The sequence below is a fragment of the Pristis pectinata genome, chromosome 9, assembly GCF_009764475.1.
Source record: "Pristis pectinata isolate sPriPec2 chromosome 9, sPriPec2.1.pri, whole genome shotgun sequence".
Lineage (NCBI taxonomy): Eukaryota > Metazoa > Chordata > Chondrichthyes > Rhinopristiformes > Pristidae > Pristis > Pristis pectinata.
In genome coordinates this window covers 48,599,204-48,625,276 of record NC_067413.1, presented here as the reverse complement: position 1 = coordinate 48,625,276, position 26,073 = coordinate 48,599,204, and the positions used below count along the sequence as shown (strand labels likewise).

The window sequence follows — 26,073 nt, the reverse complement described above, 5'->3', positions numbered from 1 at the left end:
TGGAAAACAGACCTCCAAACATTTGGGGATATGATGACTTAAGTGCCCAGAAATAACTTGTATCTTATGTTAATTGTGCTGTTATTTTGGGATCCAGTATATGCAAATATGATATGTAGTGCGTGAGACATCTAGATTGTGTAAGTTCACGATAAAGATGAATTAATAAAACATCTCAGACGTGAAGGTAGCACAGCTTAATATGGTTAACGTTATTCAGGCGAATGTGGAAAAGTTTAATCAAGGCAATGTTGTGTTTCATTTTTTAATGCAATTACATAGAGTTAAACACGCTGATAAACTGTAGTGTAGATTCACATTAAAAAAGAGACATAGAATATGAGGGTCGGAGAAGGACTGTATCTAGTGAAGATTATCCTTAAAGGGATAACTGGACAAACTCTGAAGCCTATAGTTTTCTGGTGATGTGTTACAGTGTAGGTTTCTACATATTATAAATTTCCTTGCTCAAAAGGGATTAGCGTAGATATGCATTTTGGTCGGTGTGGATGAGTGGGGCCGATGGGCCTGTTTCCGTGATGTATAACTCTATGAATCTCTATGAATCTATGAATCTATGAATCAAAATGTGTTTCTAGAAAACCATGTTCTTGACTGGTGCACTGAAAGCCCAAAATTAGCACCAGGTCTTTTGCAAGGAGGTGAGACAAAAGACTGAGAGGAAGGGTTGAAGATGGATCTTCCTTCTCAAGCCTGGCAATGTAGGTTTTTAGACTATTTGTTAAATTAGTCTGAAAGAAGTAAAAATTGCAACCTTGCCTGAAATGTTTATTATATGTTAAACTTCAAAAGTTGCCATAAGTTTATTTCAGTTTAATGAGTCTTCTGTTTACTCCTTTATACAATCTACACCCTCCTTGATTAGTTGTGGAACTTGTTTACATGCATTTAATTTCTTAGCTTTTACAGGTTTCATTCATCCCTGCGATTAAATCGATAAAAGGAAAATGTTTTGAGATTTAATTGCAAACAATACTGTAGTCAATTTTAGGGTTTGTAGGATGGGTCATTAAGAATTGATGGAACTGTACGGTATCTGTGGCTGACCATGCACGTATTATTAATTTGATTGTATAGGTTGCTAGGAGCACTCATAGAAGCCAGGCTGGGAAGATTCAGCTACAATTTCCTGTTATAGGAAGTAGCCAGGAGCCTCGCGACCACTTATAGCACAGAAAACTGAAACTGAGCACCTGAATGTCAAGTTGGTTTGAAGTGTAAAGAGAACATCGAACATGTGTCACTACTTCTACCTACTGAACATTGGTGCAATATAATTTTCAGCTACATGTAGTAACTGCTTCTCAATCACTTATTTTGTAGCATGTTAAATCTTATATCAAAGAGATCACCATCACTTCCAACCCATCATCAACTTTGGACAATTAGAAAGTGTCCAAATGACCTCTCAAAAGAATGCAAAGGATCTCATGGCACTATTCAAAGAAAATGTACTGATCTCGTCTAGTACTTTCCCCAGTATATTGCCCAGCTGTTTGCAAAATGGATGGCTGCATTTCCTACCTTACAGAAGAAATATACTTCAAAAAAATTGATATCCTGAGGAAATGAAAAGTACTATATAATTGCAAGCTTTTTTCTGCTTCATCTACTTTAAGCATTGCATTTTGACATATATCAAAGTAATACCAGATAGAAAATGGAGTATATTTTATACTTATAGGGTATGCCAACACCACTGTTTGCATTCCTGCAGCTATTTTAAGTGGCACTCTGGATGCTGAAAGTGTCCATTCCTGTTGTCAAAAACAGATGGTTGTAAGTTATTTGTGCTGTTGTGATGCTGTTGCAACTATTGTGGAGCTGAGCACCCAAATTCCAGGATTTTTAATCCAATGTCAGCACATGGATATTATAATGATGTGTGGTTGGAAAGGGAACTTACAAGTGACTGCATTCCAATGACAATACTGTTTTAGTCCTTTTGTTCAGTGGTACTAGTACAGGGTAAGCTTGGTGAGTTGCTGTAATGTACTCTGTGGATTGCATGCATTGCAGCTAAAGTGAACAAGGTGTATATTAAGCTTGGTTGATCCGGTGTCCTTGATCCAGTCAAAATTCTTCAATGCTGTTGCAGATTTGCCTATCCAAGCAGGTGCTATGTAGTCCATCATAGTCCTGAATTTCTGATGGTGGAGAGAATCATGGTCTGTACAAACATCCATTCCTTTGCTTACAGTTGTGCACTGAAGAAATGTTGGTCAACTACTAAGGAAGGAAACAGGGCAGTTATATGTGAATGAAGCAGAAAATTTTACACTAAAATCTAGCAATTTTCATGGTCAGTTTCCCGATGCTGTCCAGTAGCACAGGGGACCTCTGTGATTATGGGATTTGATCTTGCAGCCTTATGGCTGCTAATTCTGCACAGTAAGGTGTATGATTTTGATGAATTGCTTTCATTCCTGATCACAGGAATATGTTGCTTCACGTTATTGCTTCCACTGATAGTTTATTGATAAAGTGGTAAGAGTGATTGCAGGATGTGAACAATAATGAAACGCTCTGAAATGCATCCAGTTTTTCAATGAAATGGGAAAGAAAAAAACTCTATCAAGGCATTGATGAACCTCAGTAGCTAATGACTGAGACTTGCCAATTACCTGTAAACAAGGAAGAGACTGTTCATAATTATCAGGTAGTGTTGATCTTCCTCAAACATCTTTGTCCTTTTTTTCTCAGGTAACTCCGAACACTAAAGTCTCAGGCCAGCATAACGAGAATAATACACAAACACAAAGGCATCAATTAGTGAAGAAAGGGTGAGGTTATTTAGACGCTCGGTCTCCAGAATAACGCCCCAGACCTAATGCTCCAACCTTGTTCAGTGATTGTGCTTTGGTTGTACTTTAGCAGAATTACACAGAGAGTAATTCCACCGAAACCAATTGCTTTTGGTTGAATGAAAGGTTTCACCTCTATTTCCATGTGCACACTGCATTAAAAATGATATCACATTTGGGGAATTGCAGGGGAATATTGGGCGCCTTTTTTAAAGCAACCGTGGAACATTGAAGCTTGAGGAAGATTGCTTCGCTCATTGTACTGGGGATCGATTAGAGGATAGCGAGAAGTTCCAAGTCTATTTTCTGCAGAGCGCCCGTGCCTCGGTTGCGAGCGAGGAGTTTCCTATTAATTTAATACACCAGCATAGATAATCTCATCGGCACTTCCTTCACCCACCGCACCATCAGTTATATGTTTTCACAGGATGATGGAGTTGCTTTCACCGCAGTGAGATGGTTGAACACTGACGGCCAGAGGAGAGAAAAATGGACATGGTTAGCTTCAGAAAAAAAAGAACAGTTAGAGACCAGACAGTACGAACAGGGCTCCTCTAATTCTGCACCACAACACACGCACAGAGACATTTATATTTATTTTGCCATTTTATATAGGCAATATGTGTTTGCAGCTTATGTATGGCTCTCTCTCCCTCTCGATACAAACCCCACACAAGTCGGCAAATCAATCCGAAGGAATGGGGCATTTCAGTTCAAACCATTTATAAAACGAGTATCTCACTTTACGTTTGCACAATCCAGTTTAATCGGGCAGAGATCGGGCAGATGCACGTTGAATTTCACCCCTTAACTATATCCCTCAGAGGAAAAAAAAGCGTCCAGAGAGTAAATGTGAATATATCAAACCAAGAAGTTTATTCTTATTTGCAATAGCTGCAGTCCACTCGGCGATGTAGGGAATGGGCACCACGGCTGGTGTGATTGAGCAATGATATGGGTCTTCGCTGGACAGGAACATTCCTTTTGCACAAATCGCTGAATATTTAATACATTGAGTGGGGGAGTTGGATAAGAGTCCGCGGGCTCGGGAGTCACTCAGTGTGATTCACTGATGGCATTGCCTACTTGCAACTTGCGGGCTCTGTTTATATGATAAGGAAAGCCCCGATGTCTCGGGCGAGACATTGCCCAACCTTCCACCGTCTAGAGAGAGGGAGCTCGGCGTGAATACTGCGCGTCTGAATCATAAATTAAAAAAAATATCATTTGCAGTTGGCGAGCATCGCGCCATGTTCGCTGGGTGCAGATGCACAGTATTTTGACTGCAGCAAGTTCCTGGTGCCGGGCGTTTGTCATTTGCTCCTTCATCTGTACTGAAATCCTACCTGTGCCTCTGGACGAGGCTGTGCTGTGATTCGGTGCCTCTCTCTCCCCCAGGGTTTTACAGCTGGGTGATGTTTAGCGCCTTGTTTTGCTTTTGTTGTTGTTATTGATGTTGTCAGATTTATATCAAATACTTGTATTTAAAATTGAATTCACTGTCATGTGACCGAGTCACTTTTTCTTCTCCTTTCCCCCGTTGCCACTGGATTAAAGCGATGAACTTTAGTTTTATTATTTTTGCAACCGCAACGCGGATGGCGGTAGGAGCGATCGCGGTTCAGATGGATGGTCGTAGGCCGGGGAGAGAGCCAGAAGTCGAAGTCTAATGCAAAACACGTCCCACAAGAGGAAAAGGGGGAAAGAGCGATTCGTGCACGAGCTGGAACGCTGTCAAGCGGGAAAAATCATCCAAGTTGAAGCAAAATCCTTTAATGCCCGATTATTCGTGATGTTTAAATGGATGAGTCCGGTTTTTATGGATTTTTGCTAAATACAGCTTGAGAGAGAAGTAATTCTCCTTCTGTACGGATTCTCTCGGAAGATTGCAAAGGTGGAGCGATCAGAGGGCTGATGACGGACCCATTAATCCCTTTAATGCATCAAAAGAAGCACGGGTTCGTGGCAACGTTTATGTGGAAATCATGGGGATATTCTGATCGGCTAGGGGTTCTGTGCGAAACTGCTGGTGATTAGTTTTGGCTGAGTTTTGAACACACACACACACACACACAAATATACAAACACATATGCATAAATGCGCATATACATATATAGTGTTCTGAACGGAGTTGGGATGTGGATGATCCTGTGCTACCAGCTTTGCTCCTGAATCCATCCATCCATCTGTCTTTCGTCACCCTGTCAGCCACGCATTGCTTAAATGGAATTAGTTTGGATTGGAGCCCCTTGCATAAGAATCAGACATGGTACATGGGCATCGGCTCAGATTGCTTCACGGTAAGTTCTGTCTATACGATTTCAGTGATATGGCGTTAGTTGGCATGAATTGGATGGTTGTGGGTCTATGGTGATCCATATGGAGCACTGAGGAACCCACAGGCGAGGTACAAACGCAGCTGGGTATTCGATAATATAGATCAGATGGAGGTAACGTCGGGAAAGAAAGGGGGGTGGGGGCGGGGTCGAGAGGAAAGAGGGAGAGACAACTGACGCTTACTTGGGTAGTCGTTGATTTATCTGTTGACACTAAGATAATAACCAACTGTCTGCAACAAGAGTCTTTACTTGTACAGACGGTTTTACTTCCCAGATACTTGGATATCTATTTACTTCTACGTATATTTCCCCTTGCCAAATGTAACTACTCAAGCTTAAGTTCCTTAATTCCATTTGTTTCAAAACTCTCAGCATTGAATGATGTGTTGAGAACTCCCAAGGAAACTGAATTAGAACTTCAATGCATTATTATTAGTTGCGGGCTACATGGTAGCCTATGCATGTAGACTCCGGCAAACAAAAGTGTGCATTCATTTATTTGTAGGCTGGATACGTTTCTGAGTGGACGGGTAGAAATGCCCAAGCTCTTATGTACAAGGATAATGGATGTAATCAATATATTAAAATTGACATAAACATCATTTGAAATGGCGGTAGAAATGTGCATGAACTTCCGCGAGTTGTATTGAACAATGTTCTGGAGCATTACTTCCAGTTAGTAGTCGACTGTCATTGTTTAACCATTCCACATCGAACAAAATTCCGGTGATTGTTTTTTTCTCGCTTCTTGCAGTTGTATCAAGTCTCATCCTCTTAGGACTGTTTGTATCAACAAAAAAGACATCAGGTAATATTTTCCAAAGTGCCCTTTCTTTCATAATTATGTTTTGTTCCTGCAATTTTAATTATCTGATTGTAATCACTGGCGGCAGATAATGTCACTTTTTTCAGTTTACTGCAGTGATCTGTCGAACATTAAAGTGAATCATAGTTTGAAATGGCTGAAACATTTCTGCTCTGCTTTGCCCAACATAAGACTGCATTAGAATGAGCATTACAGTTTACTGTTTGCCAGAATAGGCATGGATATTATTCAAAGTAGGGGAAGGAAATGAGAGTTATAGGTTTTGCTTTATATTAAGATCTATCATATCTGTAGAACACAGGCTGAATCTTAATTTTCTACCTCCTAACCAGTTAAGCCTCTCTTGCATTGGTGTCCACAATACTGTCACCAATTTTAACAATCTCTCATTTGCAGAAAAAAAAATCTGCTTAATTTAATCACAGAATAAATATCTCTGATATATTGTTACACTTCTGTATATGGACCAAAAAGAAACCTCTTGGTAGAAATGGTATATTTATTTATATCAATTTTGTGGTGAGTTGCTTGTCATGCCTCTGTAAATAAAATAACACTTCCATTTCATTGATGCAGAGACCAGGAGACCTCTGAGGGTCTTAGACTTCATGGAAGCAGCCTCCCAGCTCTGCCAAAGTTTTCCAGCATCCTGACCATATTGTGTCCTTAATTAATACAACCAAAATTAGACTGTCTGACCTTCCGCTCATTTCCTGCTTATTTGACCAAGCTGTATGGAAAAAAATATTGCTGCTTTATTCAGCAAGTAACTGACCTTCAAAAGATGAATTAAGTCATTGTATCATACCTTGGGAATTTCATAGGATAAAATAAACTATTATATATGCACAACATTTATTCTTTCCATGTTTCATGTTTGCTTCAACAAATACATTTTTTCAGTCCCACCTGTACTCTCCTCCCACAAAGACTTAGCTGCACTCAGTTCCTGATGAAAACTTCCATGAAAAATTTAGCTTTCTTTCTTTTATAAAACAACTGTTCTGTTGCCTCACAGTTCAAATCTCAACACAGAACTCACCCTTACAATGAGCCTCCATGTTAGACTTTTCCCATACTGCCTTACAACTAAAGATCAAAATATGGGAGACCCAAGCATGCTTTTAATGAAGTAAGCTTCAATGAGTAAGAGCTTGAGGCTGAATCTGATCTTTTTCCAGACAAATCAACTTCTTCAGAGTCAGTGCAATGTGGCTCCTGGATCAAGAATCCGGACGGTGGTTTCTTCACATCTCCCAATTATCCAAACAAGTACCCTCCTGACAGAGAGTGCACATACATTATTGAAGGTATGGTCAAGGGAAATTGGCAAACACAATATGCTGTAGTAAAAGCAATGGAATGTTTAAATTGTTATCTAAAATTTCTCGCAAGAACTTTAAAACCAACAAACGTGCAGCAATTCACTTTCTATATTAAATAAGCCCAAATAGTTCCACAATAAGACAACAGCAGCTTTTACTTCTATAGCAACTTTACCTTATTTAAACCTCCCAAGGTGCTTCACACGAGCAATATCAATCAAAATTTGGCAAGGAGACAGAAAGGGAGATATTCGGGCAGGTGGCCAACAACTTGATCAAAGTGGTAGGTTTTAAGCTGAGTCTTGAAAGGCAGAAAAGTGGAGAAGTTTATTTAGAACTTAGAACCTTGCCAGTTGAAGACATGGCAGTTTATAGCAAGGTGATTAAAATTAGTGATGTTTGAAAGCCAGAATTGGAGAAGTGCAGATATTTCAGAGGGTTGCAGGACTGGGAGAAATAAAGAGATAGACAGAGGTGAAGGATGAGAAGCTCATGAGAATATTATAACCGAGGGAACCACTGTAGGTTAGTGAACGTATGGGTGATGAGTGAAAAGAACTATTGCAACAGAGGATATTGGCAACTTTGGATAAGGTATGGCATGGCAGAACAGCAATGGAATAGACAAGCCTAAAGTTAACAAAGTCATGGGTGAAGTTTTCAACAACAGATGAGTTAAGGCAGGAACAATGGTTTCAGGCTTCAGGGTCAAATATGACACTGTTTTGTGAACAGTTGAATTCAGTTTCAGATAGTTGCGAGATGGAGGAATGAAATCAGTGGCTAAGAAATGTTAATATTATTGGGGACAAGTGACCGTGGCTTTAGTCTTCTCAGTGTGTAGATGGAGGAGCTTTATGCTCATCGTGTACTGCATCTCAGACAAGCAATCTGAACATTTAGATCTAGAGTGGTTGAGACATAGTCGTGAGGTTGATTTAGACAGTGTCAGTGTATATAAGTGGGCATTAAGTTATCAGATTACATTATTGAGTGTCAAGATGTCCATGGGGAAAATGTGGAGGGGGATATTAGAGGTAATACCGTGGGAATGGGAAGAGAAGGCATGGCAGGTGATTCTCTGCCTATAACAGGAGGGCTAACAACAGCAGTAGGCAGTCCCACCCAGTTGGACAAAGGTGGAGAGACAGTGGGGAATAGTGTGGTCAACCATGTAGAAAGATGGAGATAGGTCAAGGAGAAAGATGAGGATGATAGCGTTTGTACCGCTATATGGAATGTCATTTGTGACTTTGATCAGACCCATTTCTCTACTGAGGCAGAAAAAAAATCAAACAATGATTTCTGGGAAAGAAAGCACAGACTTAGGAAAAGACTTAGCAAGGTGAGTGGGGAGCTGGAATCAAGATTATCTTTTGCAAAGCATGGCGATGAAAGCTGTACACAAGGGGATAACAAGAGAGAGAGAGAGTAGGATCACTTAGGGACAAAGCAGACGATTTATGCCTGGAACTAGAGGAAGTGGACAAGGTCCTAAATGAGTACCTTACATCAGTATTCATCAAGAGGAAGGATATGGAGAAGAGTGAAATCAGGGAGGAGTATGTTGATACTCTAGAGCATGTTGATATCAAGCTGGAGAAGGTGCTGGATCTCTTGAAGAACATTAAGATGGATAAATCCCCAGGGCCTGATGGATCTATCTCGGATCATTGAGAGAGACAAAAGAGGGATGACTGGGGCCTTGATAGAGATCTTTGTATCCTCTTTAGCCACAGGGGAGGTCCCAGAGGATGGAGAATAACTAATGCTGTTCCTTTCTTTAAGAAGGGCAATACAAAAAATGCAGCAAATTATATGCTGGTGACGTAAACCTTACATCAGGGGTAGGGAAGTTTCTTAGGAATAGGATCTTCTCACATTTGGAAAAGCATGGACTTATTAGGGATTGGCATCGTGGCTTTATGTAGGGGAAGTCATATCTTACAAACTTGATTGAGTTTTTTGAGGAGGTGACAAAGATGACAGATGAGGATAGGGCAATGGATGTTGTATACATGGACTTTAGGAAAGCATTCAACTAGCTCTCTCATGGTGGGCTGATCCTAAAGATAAATGCACATGGTCTCCACAGTGACTTGATCAACTGGATTAAAAAATTGGCTTGGCCATAGAAAAGAGAGGGTAGGCATGGAGGGGTGTTATTCTGACTGGTGATCTGTAACCAGTGGTGTTTTGCAGGGATCAGCGTTGGTGTAGGTGGGCTGATTAGGAATATTAGGAAGTTTGCAGCTGAAACAAAAATTGGTGGATTTGTGGACAGTGAGGAAGGTTGTCTAAGGAAGCAGCAGGATATAGATCAGTATGGGCAGAAAAATAGTAGCTTAATCCAGGCAAATGTGAGGTGTTGCGTTTTGGGAGGTTAAATTTAAAAGGAAAGTATACAGTAAATGGCAGAACCCTTAGGAACATTGATATCCAGAGGGATCTTGGGGTGCATGTCCCTAGCTCCCTGAAATGGCAACATAAGTGGACAGGGTGGCAAAGAAGGTGTATGGCATACTTACCTTCATCGGTTGAGGCACTGAGTCTAAAAGTTGGGAAATCATGTTGCAGCTGTATAAAACTTTGGTTTGGCCACATTTGAAGTATTGCATGGACTTCTGTTCACTCCAGTACAAGAAGGATATGGAGGCTTTGGAGAGGGTTCAGAAGATATTCACCAGGATGTTGCCCAGATGAGACATAATTAGCTATAAGGAGATGTTGGACAAACTTGGACTATTTTCTCTGGAGCTTCAGAAGCTGAGTGGTGATGTGATAGAAGTATATAAAAATATGTGCGGCATAGACAGGGTAGACAGTCAAAGTCTTTTGCCCAGGATAGAAATGTCAAATACTAGAGGTGCATAGCTTTATGGTGAGAGGTGGAATGTTTAAAGAAGATTTACAAGGCATTTTTTTTTGTACAGAGTATGGTAAGTGCCTGGAACACACTGCCAGGGGAGGTGTTCCAAGTAGCTATGACAGCAATGTTTTAGAGGCATCTAGACAGGCTCATAAACAGGCAGGGAATGGAGGGATATAGACCACATGCAGGCAGATGGGATTAGCTTAAATTGGCATTATGTTCGGAACAGACATTGTGGGCTGAAAGGCCTGCTCCTGTGCTGTACAGTTCTATGTTCTATGTTCAGTATTGAAGGAAAGGAGACAATATTTTAGAAGAGGCAACTTCTAACAAGATCAGTTAACACAGGACTCAGGAAGGGAAGTTGACAAAGTTTAACTATTAAATTGATGAGATTTTCAGAAATATAACCAGCAATTTGTTTTACATTATTTCCATGTTATTAATTGGTCATTTGTGAATACCGAGTACTATATTTTTAAAGTACAGAACACACATCCTATTAGCTTTTAAAATGTGTCCTTTTATGTTTTTCAGTCTTTTACTAAATTTTCAGAAATTAATTGCAGACAGCTCTTTTTAGCAAGGTTATTTTAGAACTGAAAAATAATTTGGCCTACATTGAAAAATAATTTCTTAAGCTACGTAATTTAGTACTAAGAGCCTTCTGTATTTCAACCATATTGTGGATTTATTAATGACTGTAGATCATTTTGATATAAGATGCAATATGCATCTAAAACTATTCTGAACAAATAAAAACAACAAATAGTAATTTATTATGTTTTTGATACATTGAGTTGTGATATATTGATGCATATTATAAAATAAATGCATTGCTTATAATTTGCAGCATAAGTTTACATTTTTTTAAGGCACAGTTGCTATTATATGCCCTGAGCTCTGTTCCATGTCAACTTGTATCTTCCAAGTCCACTTTCTACTTCAGAATGTTATATACTCTTAAGTTATTATGTCAACTATTAATATTTTTACTACCTAGAGTTAATTGTTTGATATTTCTGTTCAGCTGCTCCAAGGCAAAGTATTGAACTTTACTTTGATGAAAAATACTCCATTGAACCTTCTTGGGAATGCAAATTTGACCACATTGAGGTGCGGGATGGACCTTTTCCATTTTCTACTGAAATTGGACGTTATTGTGGTCAAAATATTCCACCTTTTATAACATCATCGGGCAGATTTTTATGGATTAAATTTGTTGCTGATGGTGAGCTTGAATCTATTGGATTCCTGGCAAGATACAACTTTATACCAGGTAATTAGGATTTTTTTCTCATCAGAATAATGGAAACTAGAGCTAAATAAATATTACTGCCTTTGGATTTATCACTAACATAATGTACATGCAAATAACATTTGGCACATAGCATAGATTTTTATAGTATTAAAGAGAATTGAGAAAACACCATTTATAAGTAAATGTTACTAACAAAATGGCATCCTTTTCTTTTCCTAATTGAAAAATTATGTTTTATGCTTTGCTGATATAATATAGAGATATGGTATTAATGTTGGCATAGTGTGTTGGGTAGGAAATGATAAAAAGAATTGTATCAGCATCTGATTAGGGTACACTTAAATAATTGCAGACAGAAAAAAAAGCTTTGGATGAGGATACAAGAAGATTAATAGGATGGGGGATTCCCTCATTTTTTATTTCTTTCTGGATATTTGTGAGAAAGCATTGGAACTTAGTGAACATCTTAGTGTTTAATATGTGCTTCTACTTTAAAATTAAGTGTTGGTTTTGAGAAAAAGTATAATAATAGTATAAACCGTATTAGTTGGCAGTAATTCTTTTGTTTCTTTTGTCATTGGCATATCAATGTAGGTTAAAATCAATGTTTCCCAGATCAGTCTGTTTACACAGAAACACACAATAGCTTCATACAAGGAGGAGGAAGTTTCACCCATACACTGTTGCTTCAAAGTGAATGGCTAGGTATCAAGTTATATTGAGATGAGGCATTAACAAGATAATTGTTAACAGATGCTAAGTACTGTTTATTTTTTTTAAAAACTATATTATTGACTGTCAATTTAAATATGATTTATTTAGTACCACACACTAAGAGGGTATTTATTTTATAAATAAGTTCCATCCAGACATTAAGGATATCAAAGGTTTAATTTAATGGCCCTCAAAATGGGCACAAGGATCATGGTGTATATTTAAACCACTCCTATTGATTGCAATACAGGCAACATTCCAACTTCAAGCTGCCTATTCATTCCACGGATTTCATTGTCCAGACAGTGCTGACTATGCTACAGAAAGGCTGAAATCATTAACAGGGGTAAATATTTTGCACGGATGACTCCACTTAAAGGTATCTTGAGTTGGTGGAAGCTGTTCCATACCTCTTAGAGGGCAGGCAGATTCTGATTGGAGCAGGTGCTGTCAGGCATTGTGCAAGTAAATGTAACCTGGGATACAGTGAAGAATGGCACATGGAAGAGTAAATACAGCAACGTGTTCTGAAGTTGCACTGTAGGATTTGGTGGACAATGTGCAGAATACGAGAGATACCCTGAATGTGGAGGGAGACAGGCGGCATTCCAGATACACCCTCCTAAAGTCGTGGGATCAGATATCCCTAGAAGTGAATGCCAATAGTCTTATCTCAAGTATGTATATGCAGTGCAATAGGTTTCAAGTCAAGTTGAGTTTATTGTCATCTGCACAAGTACAGTGAGGTTCAGGTACAATGAAAAATTATAAATGAAAAACACAGGTATGATGAAACATTCCACTACATGAGTTGTCATCTTTGGTGAAAGCATTCACATATGCTCTGACTTACCATCTGCCCAACTAGACTCACTGCCCTATTCATCACCATCACACATGACAACACTCAATATCAATCAAGACTCTCACTTAACATTCATATGCTTCACTACATCCCCACTGCTGTAAACCTCACACTCAAGTCTTATAGCTTGCACACACTGTGTGCTACTCAGTCATGAAAGCCACATCATTCAACAAGTATGCATGGCACTCACTAGGCACAGTTCCAAGGAGTGCATGACACAGTGGTGTGCAGCTGGGCACAGCAGGCGCTAACTGGAGAGAGCAGATGAGTCTGCAAGACACTTTCCCCATGGAGGAATTGTTGTTGAGCCCGTGACTGGCTGTTGGCTTGAGTTTATTGAAAATGCTGGTATCATCACATTCTGATTTTATCTTCACATCCCACTCTAACAGTCAACACAATATTTCTCCTCAAGCAACAATGTGCTGTCCTGTCTCAAAAAGAAATGATTCATCCTTTCACCTAACTAGGGTGTTTTCTGTTTCCTGTCAGTTTGTTGCTACTGCACTGAGAATATGCAGTCTGTATCCAGACCTTCCAGGCATAGAGTAGATAGAAATATTCCTTCAAAACTATCTGCAGTCCCCTACCTGACAATCAGCAGCCTTCCACCAACCAGACTAGGGCTACTGCTGAAGCACTACGCAGGGAGATCAGTACAGGCGAAGGCACACAAGAAGCAGGAGAGCTAAACAAGTACACAATTCTGCATAATATGGCAACAATTCAATGTTAAATTTGGTTTGCAATGTTTATTTTGTGTGGCTTTCAAAGTTGTGTCCATGTAGAATCTGTGATGGTCAGTAACAGGGACCGGTAATGGTGAATGACAGTTGTTGAAGGGGTAATTGGATGGGAAAAGATTGTCCTGGCTACCGCCCACTTCCTCTTCCTCCTTTTCTTCATGCTCCTTAGCTGCTCACTATATAACAAGAGGCAAGTGTAGACTTCTCAAAATAGTGAGATGGTGCAACAGTTGTTAGACCACCATGCTTCTTAACATTGGAATTGCCATATAGTGCAGGACATCTCTAGAGCAGTCCAGGCAGAAGAAAACATTTTTTTTTGCACACTAATGGTCAAATCTATCATCTTTCCAGAGGCACTATGGCTTTCATTGTATACCTGATACTAATGCGTATGTCAGTTGTGCACTCTCGTTCTCAAGAATGCCATCACCAGAAAGCCTTTATCACCCATTAGCCACCCTCTGGTTTGCCTTGGTGACTCAATGCAGCTGGCACTGCGGACATACACAGAATGAAGGCATCATGACTGTTGCTAGGACACCAGGTATTGATCTGCATGATTCACTGCCTATGATTACACAGTAGCTGGGCATTGTGGGAGAGGAATCCCTTTCAGGATTCCCAAGGTACCCACAAAGCAGTGTGCATATGGTTAATGGCATTTTGAAGCGTGAAGAAGCCTGAGCTCCTATTCAGTGAGCACCCATCTCTGTTTGCATAAAAGTTATTAACTAAGTAAAATGTCCTTCACCACCTGCCATTCCACTCCTTGAAGATTTTTACAACGTGAAATCATTACAGAAAGCAACAATTGAACCAACATTCAACAAACTCAAGCTGTAACTAACCGTAAATAGTTGATGATGGCATTGAATCCCACTTTGTGGTTGTCGATTGTGTTTTATTTGTTTATAGAGATGGTATAAGAGAAAATAAGGAAATCAGACAGTTCTTGTAATACAAAACAAAGCTGCAGATACTGGAAATCTGAATGAAAAACGGTAGATGTTGGGACTAGAGTCACAGAGTCAGAGAGTTGTACAGCATGGAAAAAGGCCCTTCAGCCCATACGTGTCCATGCCGACCAAGATGTATATTCAAGCTAATCCCATTTCCCAGCATTGGTCCATCCCTCTAAACTTTTGTCATCCATATACCTATCCACATACTTCTTAAATGTACCTAATGTACCTGCCTCAACCACTTCCTCTGGCAACTGGTTCCATGTATCTACCACCCGGTGTAAAAAAGTTGCCCCTCAGGTTCTTATTAAACCTTCCACCTCTAACCTTAAAAATCTGTCTTCTGGTTTTCAATACCCCAACCCTGGAAAAAAGACAACTCACCCTATTTATGTCCCTCATGATTTTAGACACCTCTGTGAGATCACCCCTCAGTCTCCTACGATCCAAGGAGTAAAGGCACACCCTGCCTAACCTCTCCCTATAACTCAGTGCCTTGAGTCCTGGCAACATTCTTATAAATCTTATTTTGCACTCTTTGCAGCTTACTCACATCCTTCTGTACCAGGGTGACCAAAACTGAACACAATCCTCTAAGTAAACAATACTCTAAAACTACATTGTAGGTCATGCAACATCTGTGGAGAGACAAACTGAATTAACGTTTCAGGTTGATAGCCTTTCATCAGAATTAGGAAAGGTTAGAAATAAATATCTTTTATATTGCAGAGAAGGGGCAAGGTGAAGAGAATCAAGGGACTGTCTGTGATAGGGTGGAGACTAAGAAAGACGGAATAACATGAGTTGTGGTATTCTTGCTCTTGTCCTCCACCCTATCATGTACATTTCCCTTTGCTCTTCTGACTTGCTCCCTTCTCTGCAACCTGAAACAAGTTTGATTTCTAACTTTTCCTAGATGTAAATTGTCTACCTGAAATGTTAAATGTTTCTTTTTCACAAATACTGCCTGACTTGCTGTGTATTTCCACAATTTTGTATTTAATTATTGACAATTTTTATGATTGATGTTTGATCTGGATGCAATTTAAAAACAAATTTCATTAAAATTGCTAAAGAAAGATAAAATGAGACAGGAAGAAGATCAGATGATGTGCTTCAGTAATTTTGATTGTCACAGTCCTTCCTTGTGAACGCATTATACAGTTTTTCTCACCACCTTTCCAGTTTCAAAATAAGTTAAGAGAGAGGTTTCAGAATGACAATGTTATCGTCTGAGCCTGAATCTACATTGTCACAGTTGACACTGCAGATTTGAAGGGGAAATATTGATATTGTAATTTACAATGTCAAATGTTGATACAAAATGTGACCTAAAATTGTGGACAGGAAGTGAGATATGTCGAGAGGAAGTTTTTGCTCTATGCAAGATTTTAATGCTGCAGACACAGTGATTTTCAATTTCCAAAACATTTATGATGCAAACTTATGGATAAATTGAAAAGTGCATTGGAATAAGACTGTATTTAATCCTGTGTGTGCTTCTGTGGATATAGCATAAGCATTTAGCCAGTGCTGAATTTACATAATGTTACATTAAAGCCTGGAAGTTATGTTTGCACTGACAGAATGCAAAAAACGTAATACATTCATTTGACAATGCTCTGTGCTTCAACAGCGGTATTACCTTCTCATTCCATACTACTTGGGATTGATTTTGACTGTGGGACAGAGTAAAGGTTATATGTAAAGTGGCAAATGCAAATTTAATACTTGCTTTGGAAAACTTGCTGCTTGTTATAAGCTTTCTACAATAAGTACAATCCATATACTAAATAGAAACTCAATTGTTAGGTTTGAATTCTGGTGGGAAATACCTTCTTATGTTTCAGTTAACTAAAATGAAAGTTCAACATGCTTAATTTTGCACTTACATGCTACTCCTATGAAGAAAAACCTGACTTATTTCTTTCTATTCTTAATATTCTATCATTATTTACTCTTGTGCATTCTTCAGGTTCCAAATATCCCCCTCTATCAACATCTTTTCTCAATTCATCCATACAGCCTGATTTTCTCATTTTTATATTTTTACCAAAGTTGCTTTATAACCAGCTGTAAGAGGGCACAGGACCAATTAGTATTGACTAGGGTTTTACATTATTCTGCCTCATTTCTGTTTGGAACATTGCATGGATAAGATTAGCAACTCACTGTGTGAGAAATCTAAAATGAGCTCATTGGTCTTAGCTTTCCATGGCTTGGAATATTAGTGAATTCCGTGCCACTGTCGGTGGGGCTGTGATATAAATTGTCTTTGAGAATGCCTTAAAAACATTTTTGGTGCAGTGCTTCTAATATTTAACACAATTGTTGTCACAAAGTAGACTATGTTGGTTGTCAGTTTTAGTTGGAAACTCTCTGACTCACAGCTTATGTTTAAAATTTGCATTTTAAAAGCTGTACCATTAATCACAGGGACAACAATTTTCTCTTTAAGGTACGAAAATCCATTTATGTCATTTCCTATTTCCTCTCTCCTTTCACCATTACTGGAAAAAAAACAAGGCATCTATTTTGCACATTGCACAGAATAAGTAGCTGAATAGCATGATTTGTAACCTTTTAGATTTTGGAAGCTTTTTGAATACTTCACATGAATATAGAAAACTGCATGTCAACTCCATTAAAGTCTTTTGTTAAAAAAGCTCCTTAATTCACAATCTTCAAACCCTACCCCCCCTACCCCCACCGGCTCTTATCTCACATGGCTCTTCATTCTGCTAACTGTGGAGGCTCTGCTGTGATTGATGACACTGCCCACACCACCACCATTCCTGACCAACAAGATCATGGGTTCCTCACCAGCCTTTTAATTTAAAATTTACAGCAACCATCTTGAAGGATAACTATGTGCATTCTCCTGCTGCTGGAATTATCATCAGGTAACTCGCCAACTACACAAGTTGCCCAGCTGTTGGGAGGGGAAAAAAATAGAATTATAATTCAACAGGACCTGCAATTTTCTAGCTGCGCATGGACTTAATCACATCCTCCCTGACTTTCCAAGAATGTTGGGCATTATTCTAAAAAATACTTGCTAAAGTTAATATTAACGAGATGATGTGATAGTAAAGAGGTTGCAGGAGCAGAGAGTGGGCATTGGAGTCATGGAGCCCCCAAAAAATGCTTTCCACCCACAAAGTCCGCACCAACCATCAAGCACCCATTTAAACTAATCTGATACCAATACCATTTCATTCTCCCCACATGCCCTTCAACTTCCCTCAGGTTCTACCGCTCACCTACGCACAAGGGACATTTAATAGTGACCTATTAACCGACTAACCTGCATGTCTTTGGGATGTGAGAGGAAGCTGCAGCACCCAGTGTTCACAGGGAGAACATGTGAACTTTACACAGACAGCACCAGACGTCAGGATTGAACCCACGTCGCTGGAGCTGAGACGGTAGCTCTAGTCACTATGCTACTCTTCTCCCTTCACATAAACCTTTGAAGGTGGCAGGACAAGCTACAAGGCAAGAAGGACTTTATAAACTGAGGCATAGACTATAGAAGACCAGAAGTTGGTAATTGGCTTATTATTGTCACATGTACCGGGATACAGTGAAAAGCTTTATTTGTATGCCATTCAGACAGATCATTCCATACATAGTACATTGAGATAGTACAAAAGGAAAAACAATAAGAGAATGCAGAATATAGTGTTACAGTTATAGAAAAAGTGTAGTCACATAAAGTGCAAGGGCCATGACAAGGCAGATTAAGAGGTCAGGAGTTTGTCTTAGGTCCATTTAACGAAGTCCATCTTATAACAGCAGGATAGAGCTGTCCCTGAGTTTTTGTGAAAGACTTTTCAGGGCTACATCTGGAATGTTGCAATTAATTCTGAACAACATATTGTAGAAAACATGCCAAAGTCTTTGGATGAGATTGGAAAGAAAGGTTTCTGGGAATGTGGGACTTCAGTTATATGAAGAGAGCCCAAAGTTTGATTTGTTCTCCGATGACCATAGGAGGTTAAAGGAAGATTTGCTTAGAGGAGTTCAAAATAATGAGAGTTAAATAGAGTAAATGAGGAGAAAACATTTCCAGTTATAGACTAACAAAATTCCAGATACTGTATACTCAGCAAGCTTGGCAGTATCTGTGGAGAGAGAAACCTAGATAAAAGACCATCAACCTGAAGTGTTAACTCTACATCTCTCTTCATAGAAGCTGCCTGATCTGCTGAGTATTTTCACACATCTTTTTATTTCAGACTTCCAGCATCTGTAATTTTTTGCTTTCCATTTTCAGAAGGATCAGTGAGCAAGCCTAACATATACCTTTCCCACCTTTTGGTTAATCAAGGGATTTGGAGGATGGTGGGAATGAGGAGTTTAGGCCAAAGATTAGTTCAGCTGTGAACTTATTGAGTAGTGGGGTAAGCACATGTGGCCATGTGACTCAACACCTTCATCATTTTCAAAGGACAAAGACTTAAAGTAATTGGCAAAATAACCAGATGTGACCGAAGGAAAATAGGCAAGTTGTTACGGTTGGAAATGTGCGATCAGTGTAGATTCATTAGCCACTGTTAGAAGTGAATTGGATAAATACACGAAGGAGAAAAATATAAAGTGCTTTGGGAAAAGAGCAAAAATGGGACTAATTGGATAGTTCATTCAAAGAGATGGTGCCAGCATAGGGTCTGAATGGCTTCAGTCTGTGCTGTCTCATTCTGTGGAATACTCAGCAGTTCTCAGTGGGACAAAATTCCAGCCAAGCATTTAATGTTTATTTTATTTTAAAATGGTACATTTGTTGTGAAGGCAAAATGACAACTCACAATTCCCAAACGTTGCCTCCATGCAACTGAAAAATACACTCCCACTTTTGTAGTGCAGAACAATTTTTTCATGGCCATTAACTTAATTATATTTTTCATTTCTGGCACAGAGGGGAAATGTTATATTTCAAGCACAGGCAGATTTATTAATGGAAATCTGGTGCTGATTTTTCTATCCCCCACTCAAGAGATTAGAATGGCCCGGTGTTATTTGTGATGGCATAGCAGGACATACTGTTCTAGAATGATGAGTAGTGAAATATTAAGGGAATATTGTTCATAAGTGTATAAATGTATTAATATTTATAATATACAGATATATTATGGCTTTGCATTGAAAAGAACTATTCATGTTTCAGCTTGTTCCAAAGCATTTTGCACCAAATGTTTTTGGGAAAATAGCTGTTGTTGTTATTATGTATGAAATGTGGTTGCCAATATTCCGCAAACAACAAACAAATGGAGGGAAAATCTGACATTCCATTGACATTAATATAAAAATAGCTATTGTTCAGGACACTGGAGAGAACATCAGTGTTCTTGTTCAAAGTTAAAGCATGGTATCTTTTACTTCAAACTGAGAGGTCTTGGTTTAATTTCCCAGTTGGGAAATAGGATTTTGCACAGTGCTGTACTCATTCAATACTGCAGTGAAATGGCAACTTGGGTGGTGGGTTAGAAATTTTTCTTCTTCCAGTGCGAAACATGCAATATATGCAGGTTGTGTGTTTTGATTCACTGCCAAAATTTGGTTGCATTGAATTCAATGGAATCAAATTTTTGAAGCAGGGGGCAAGGCAGAACCACAATTAGATATGCCTGTTGACCAAACCTGAATCTTTGTTCCTATGCATCTGAAGTGGGACTAAAATCAACAACATTCCAATTCAGAGGCAAAAATGCTAGCAGTGAATTAAGACTGACTCCTTGTCAGTCATGATATCTAATAAGCAAGACATTTTCCTCTTACCATTTGTATATCTTGGGTAATCCATATTCATGCATTATAATTCTTTTGAAAAGTAGACAGATGTAAACTTCCACCAGAAATATCTTTGCTGCATTCTGTCATTGAAATATTACTTCCATTAAAAAATAGATTGCAGAAAATTATTAAAATGTGAAAGATAAAGCAGATTTTGATTGCTAAGCTTTGTTTAGATAAAGCACATGAAAATTGAGAGAAAATTGAAAGGAGAGGCTTCAACTCCAAGTTAGATCTTGGATGAATGAAGTTGATAATGGCTAAGAATTCACATCATTGCCAACATAGTGATTGAAGATTAAAATAAATCAAGGGGTTTCTTCTGCCACAAAGGAAAAGTGGTGTCTTAGTGTGCAGCAGGATCCAGGGGCATCATGGAAGTCACAGGGTGGTGGGAGAGTCAAGTCAGCAGCCCTTGAAAATGGAACAAGGATTATAATGCAGCATTAACCCATCCTGGTTGTTTCCAAGGCCGATAACAGTCTAACTCCACACTGCCCACTAATTACAAAGACTACAACATGAAGGAAGATCCAACCACATTGTTATGTCTTTACACATCTCAGCAGATCAATAAAGTGGGCATCTAGCATCAAACCACCATTACCCTTGCTATTTCACGTTAACCAGCCAGTCTTGACTGCTGCTGTCCACACAGCAATGCTGCAGTCTGAAGCCAAGTCTTCTAGCCACAGAGCTGCTCCAGGCCACCTTTGAAGGTCATCACGGTCGTCCTCACTGAAAGTCATCACTCTTCCATGAGGCAGCTACTGGGGTAGTACCACTTAGGGACACTAAGGCAGGAAAAAGCAAAAAGAGGACAAGCACCAAAGGAACTTATGAGGATTGTTTTTGTGAGGTTTGACTTCCTTGGATTCATAAATTTGATTTGAAATGCTTATTTTGTGTTGGCTTGAATTTTTGCATCATGGCCAAGCAAAAACTGCAATTGTCAGGAATTGATTTAAACTGAAGTAGGGTAGCGTTGGTGGCTAGTGAATTGGTATCTCCGATAGGTAAGTTGTTCACAGACACCCGGACAGGAAGGAACTGGGTTTTGCAGAGGTCTCAATTTCCTTCAGCATCTGTTCCATCACTCTTTGCTAACTTTAGTATCTTTCTGAAGTACTGAATCCTTGTACTATTATAGAAGCAGTCTGTAGAAATCAATCAGTGACTAGCATGCAAATTGTGGATTACCCCTTAAAATAGCAATGATAGGGCTTCTATCTGCTGTTGAATGCATCTTCAAATCTGTGATGTTAAGAGGGAATGTTAGATAACGAGTTAACTTATGTCACAGTCTACTTAGTCTGAAAACATGGCAGACAGTATGCAAGATAGCACTTCTCTAACATAATGTTCACCAATCCTACAAACATGTTCTGCATAGCTGTTTCCATCTTGAAATCAAAGTAACACTCATTGCTCAAGGTAGGGATGATTTAGAACCAAATTTTCTACTGGCCTTATAACTTAATTACAGCTGATTTTGGGATCATTTGTACCTTAATCACATTCTGAGTACACTAATTGCTTGATTTACCAGCATTTGATTTACAATGCATGTTGGAGTGAGCTGTCGGAGGAGGTAGTGGAGGCAGATACTGTTACAACATTTAAAAGGCATTTGGACAGGTACTTGGATAGGAAGGGAGTAGAAGGATACAAGTCTAATGCAGCCAGTGGGATTAGCATAGATAGACATCATGGTAGGCATGAAAGTACTGGGCTGTAACAGCCCATTTCTGTGCCATGCATTGCTATTATTCAATGATTTTATGAAACGTTTCTCAGGAATGCATCCCTTTTGCAAATTGTTTAGTATGTATTGTCACCAAGTTTTTACTTGTGTGCCATTTTCTGTGTTCCCTGTGGCTCTCCTCTACAGCAGGACTGAAGCTGTTCTATATGGTCACTGGGTTATGTAAAATTTGTTACTGTCTCTGTGATTAGTAATAATGGATAACGTCAGTGCTTTGTATTCATTGTTTTCAGAAGCAGTACTTTTACTTGTGTAGGGCAACCTAATAGTATGGAACTGATCCTGCTGAAAAGGGTGCCAACTAGTTAATCTTGCATCAGTGCTGAAGGTCATGCTAAGAATGCCCACTACCCTTTATGAAGGTATAATGTTAGGAATCTGTAAGGTCCCTTCATGTTTTCTGATAATCATTCACTATGCAAGCTGGCTGTGATAACCTTTTGGAACTTCTACTGCAGTTGAAAGAATATTGGTAAGTGACATGCGTATAATCCACCGAAGAAGTTTCTAATGCGAATATTGCTTATATTGGCATGTACTTAATGGCAGACAAAATGGAAGCAACCTTATTCAAATCCACACATATGAATTAACTTCAATGTGTATTGTCTGTTCTCACTGTCTTCCAAAAGACCCACTAAAATCTGCACCACTATGCATTTCAGTTATTCTACCTCATCACTGCTACTCCCTTTTCTAATTGGTGGCTGTTCACCCAACTTCAATGTTATTCTCAAACTTTAAGGTCTTATTCATTGTGGTAGTACATTTAAATAGTGGGTGTTAAGTGTTGGTGCTTCAGATGAATGATATTCTTCATCAGATTGACTACTGGGTTTCTTTGCACTGTGAAGATAGCATGTGATACACAAAAGTACACATCCATTTGGGCAAACATTACTGTCACTGGCACTGTTGGATGTGGTGCATAATCAATGTGTATGAACATGTTCACCTATCATTTTGTGCAGATCATACAATGTAAGATTAATTTAGTTACCTGGAAAACTGGCCCACTGGCTCCTTTACTTAAAATGCATAAATCAAAATTTCTCTCTGCTTTAAAGTTTTTATGCTCAATTCCTGCTGAAGTCCTGCCCATCTAGAAATTGGACTGAGCATTTCTGTCGCAATTCATCACCACACAGGTTTTATTTCCCTGTTGTGCTTTGTGCATCTGATGATGTCATCAATGCGCGTGTCTTATTTTAGATAGTTAATGACAGAAATTGGATCAAAAATCATGACTTATGACCTTCATACATAACTCCAATGTAATGAGGAGTATATTACACATGTAGGACTTCCCCCTGGAAATCATTGGTATTTGTATAAAAAAAACATCATTTCCAATTTTGACTACAAAACTCTGGTACTTACAAGCCTCTTTAAAGACCGAGGTGTCAGTGAACTGGTAACTGCAGCTCACAAACCCTCGAACTATGACCAGATGCTGCTGCTGATTGTGGGGGCTTGATCCTGTGGGTTCACATGCAAATGAGGTCGCATCATCCTGGAAAACTGCAGCATGTGTGAAATGTGCAGATCAGGTTTTAATGTTCTTCAAGGGGAGCCAACCATGATTTCTTAAAGCGAGGAAGTCTCAATGTTGTTGTGTTTTTTTCACTTTGGTTTTTGCTTTTGTGTTATACACACACCAATTCAGCACACCAAGAGTGACTGAAGTACAATTATTAGATAATTGTGTATTAATTGTTCTCAATAGTCCTTCAGCCTTCTGAGATCTAATTCCTTCTACACTAATTTTTGTTGGTCTGTGGTGCCTTGTTTCCTACATTATGATCCTTCACTTTTAGAACTGATCCTGTACTGTACCAATGTATAACTTTTGCTTTTAAATAGAAAAGAATATTTGAATAGAATGATTAGATCCCTGAAAAATCCTTCTTGTTGTCTATTTCTTTTTTTGCATAATGACATCTATCATGTAATTGCAAAGCCCTGCTATTTGCCTCTTCATTTTTGTTAATACTCCTGTATGTTTGAATATATCTTCCACACTGCCATATAGTGTTTATTGAATGCTCCCTTCTTCAAGTTAACAGCCCTTTCATTTTGTTTTACTGATAAACTGCCATTTGTTGCTCTCTTTGGGTGCAATTCTCCTCTGCATACACGCAGAAAAGGTATTATGTCACTGTAAAGGGCATGGTTTGCTTTATTAGTTACTATCCACAATTATTTTGCATGGTAGCATTAGATTTGTAAAATGTTAGACCATTATATAGCATGTCAGTTGCAGGAAACATTAAAGTGATATTATTGCAGATGCAATATGATCTGCAGCTACTTTTCAGTTTTGCCAATCTGATCACATTCTCTGCACATACTTCAAAGAATGGTCTTGGCTTTCAATTTATCACCTGGCATAGATTGGTGTTGTAAATTGACCACTTGATATAGAAACCATTCAAATTTAATTTCCATGGAGCTGAAAATCAAGTGATTTCAGTTACAGAAAGATGCCTATAATGCTGGATTCATGCCCCATTTTCCTGTCATTTAGTTGGCTGGTTGATAAATATGGTGGGAAAATTAATCTTTTCCCATTATTTTGAAATAAGGAGGAAGTCTTATCCTGGAAGGGCACGGTAGTAATTAGAATAGGCAATAAAGAAATGATTGTCAGACTGTTTTGATACAGAATCTTGAATTTGGATGATTTTCCGATATCGCTGGGCTTCACTTAGGTTTGCATGTCAAGGAGATCTCAGAAGAAAAATTGACTTCAGAGTATCATGTGAACCATTATTATTACTACTAATTTCCATGTGATCAATGATTGAATCTCCATCCTCTGGTGTATTTCTTTAGTACTGTTACTATATCCTAATACAACAATGTCTACAATCATTCTCATCTCTATTGTGCTTTCATTATCTTCAGAAAATAATTGTTCCTCAATTTGTGTTCATAAGTGAAAAAAAGAGCACGTACATCATTCCTGAAGTAAATTCTGGAGTGTAAATTTAGGGAGAGTGCTCTCGTGGAGGTTGGCTTGCCCTATTCCCAACACTTCTAATTTTTTTTTAAGTGATTAATATCTATTACTGGAAAGTCAAGGACATCTCAGAAATAGCAATGGTCTCAGAGGTAGCTATTTTTTAATAAGTATGAAAGACTTTTGGGGTCTAAAATTGTGTTTGGAGTATCTGTGTATATTTTTGGCCCAGGTTGGGCTGGATGACATAATGATAGGGGTGTAAGTGTGTGTGCACTGAACTTATGCAGATCCGGCCAATCAGGATCCCTTAGTGCAATGCTGATTTGACTCCAGCTCTGCCATTTTAGAGCCATCCTTTAAACACACAGAACTGACTGTTCTTTTAGCATGAGGGACACCTCACCGGTACCATTAAAAGTGGTCACCAACTAGTTATACTTTATCTCCTGGTAGATTTCTTCTGGGTGCCTCTATAACCCTATGAGTGTTCGGTACTATATTTGAAACTTTTGCTGAGTTAAGGATTTATAAAGGGTAGTTACTGCCAGACATGAGTGGGTTGACAGGCATTACTTTCTTGTAGAGTATGATTGGAAGAATGAGCAGAGGGCACACAGAGCAAGAGAAGCTATTAGAAGATAGAATAGGAAGAGAGGAAAAGAATGGTTCCAACAAGGAGGCTGCATCTTCTAATTCTACCTAAACATCAGTAAGAAACAATATTTGCTTTATTCATTGAGACCTTCCACAATTACAACCTCTATGCTGAGTGAGGAACACTTTACCTTTGTTTATTGAGGTGATT

The 26,073-nt window shown here is 38.8% G+C and overlaps 1 protein-coding gene across 1 annotated transcript in view; it reads left to right on the top strand.

Annotated features, from left to right (window-relative positions):
- The first annotated feature begins 4,816 nt into the window (after nucleotides 1-4,816).
- neto1l (neuropilin (NRP) and tolloid (TLL)-like 1, like) overlaps nucleotides 4,817-26,073 on the top strand; it is a 153,353-nt gene continuing 132,096 nt past the window's right edge. The window contains exons 1-4 of the mRNA XM_052023084.1: nucleotides 4,817-5,126; nucleotides 5,920-5,973; nucleotides 7,173-7,301; nucleotides 11,219-11,467. Coding sequence (XP_051879044.1) covers nucleotides 5,093-5,126; nucleotides 5,920-5,973; nucleotides 7,173-7,301; nucleotides 11,219-11,467 — 466 coding nt within the window. The 5' untranslated portion in view covers nucleotides 4,817-5,092. The remainder of the gene's footprint in view (nucleotides 5,127-5,919; nucleotides 5,974-7,172; nucleotides 7,302-11,218; nucleotides 11,468-26,073) is intronic.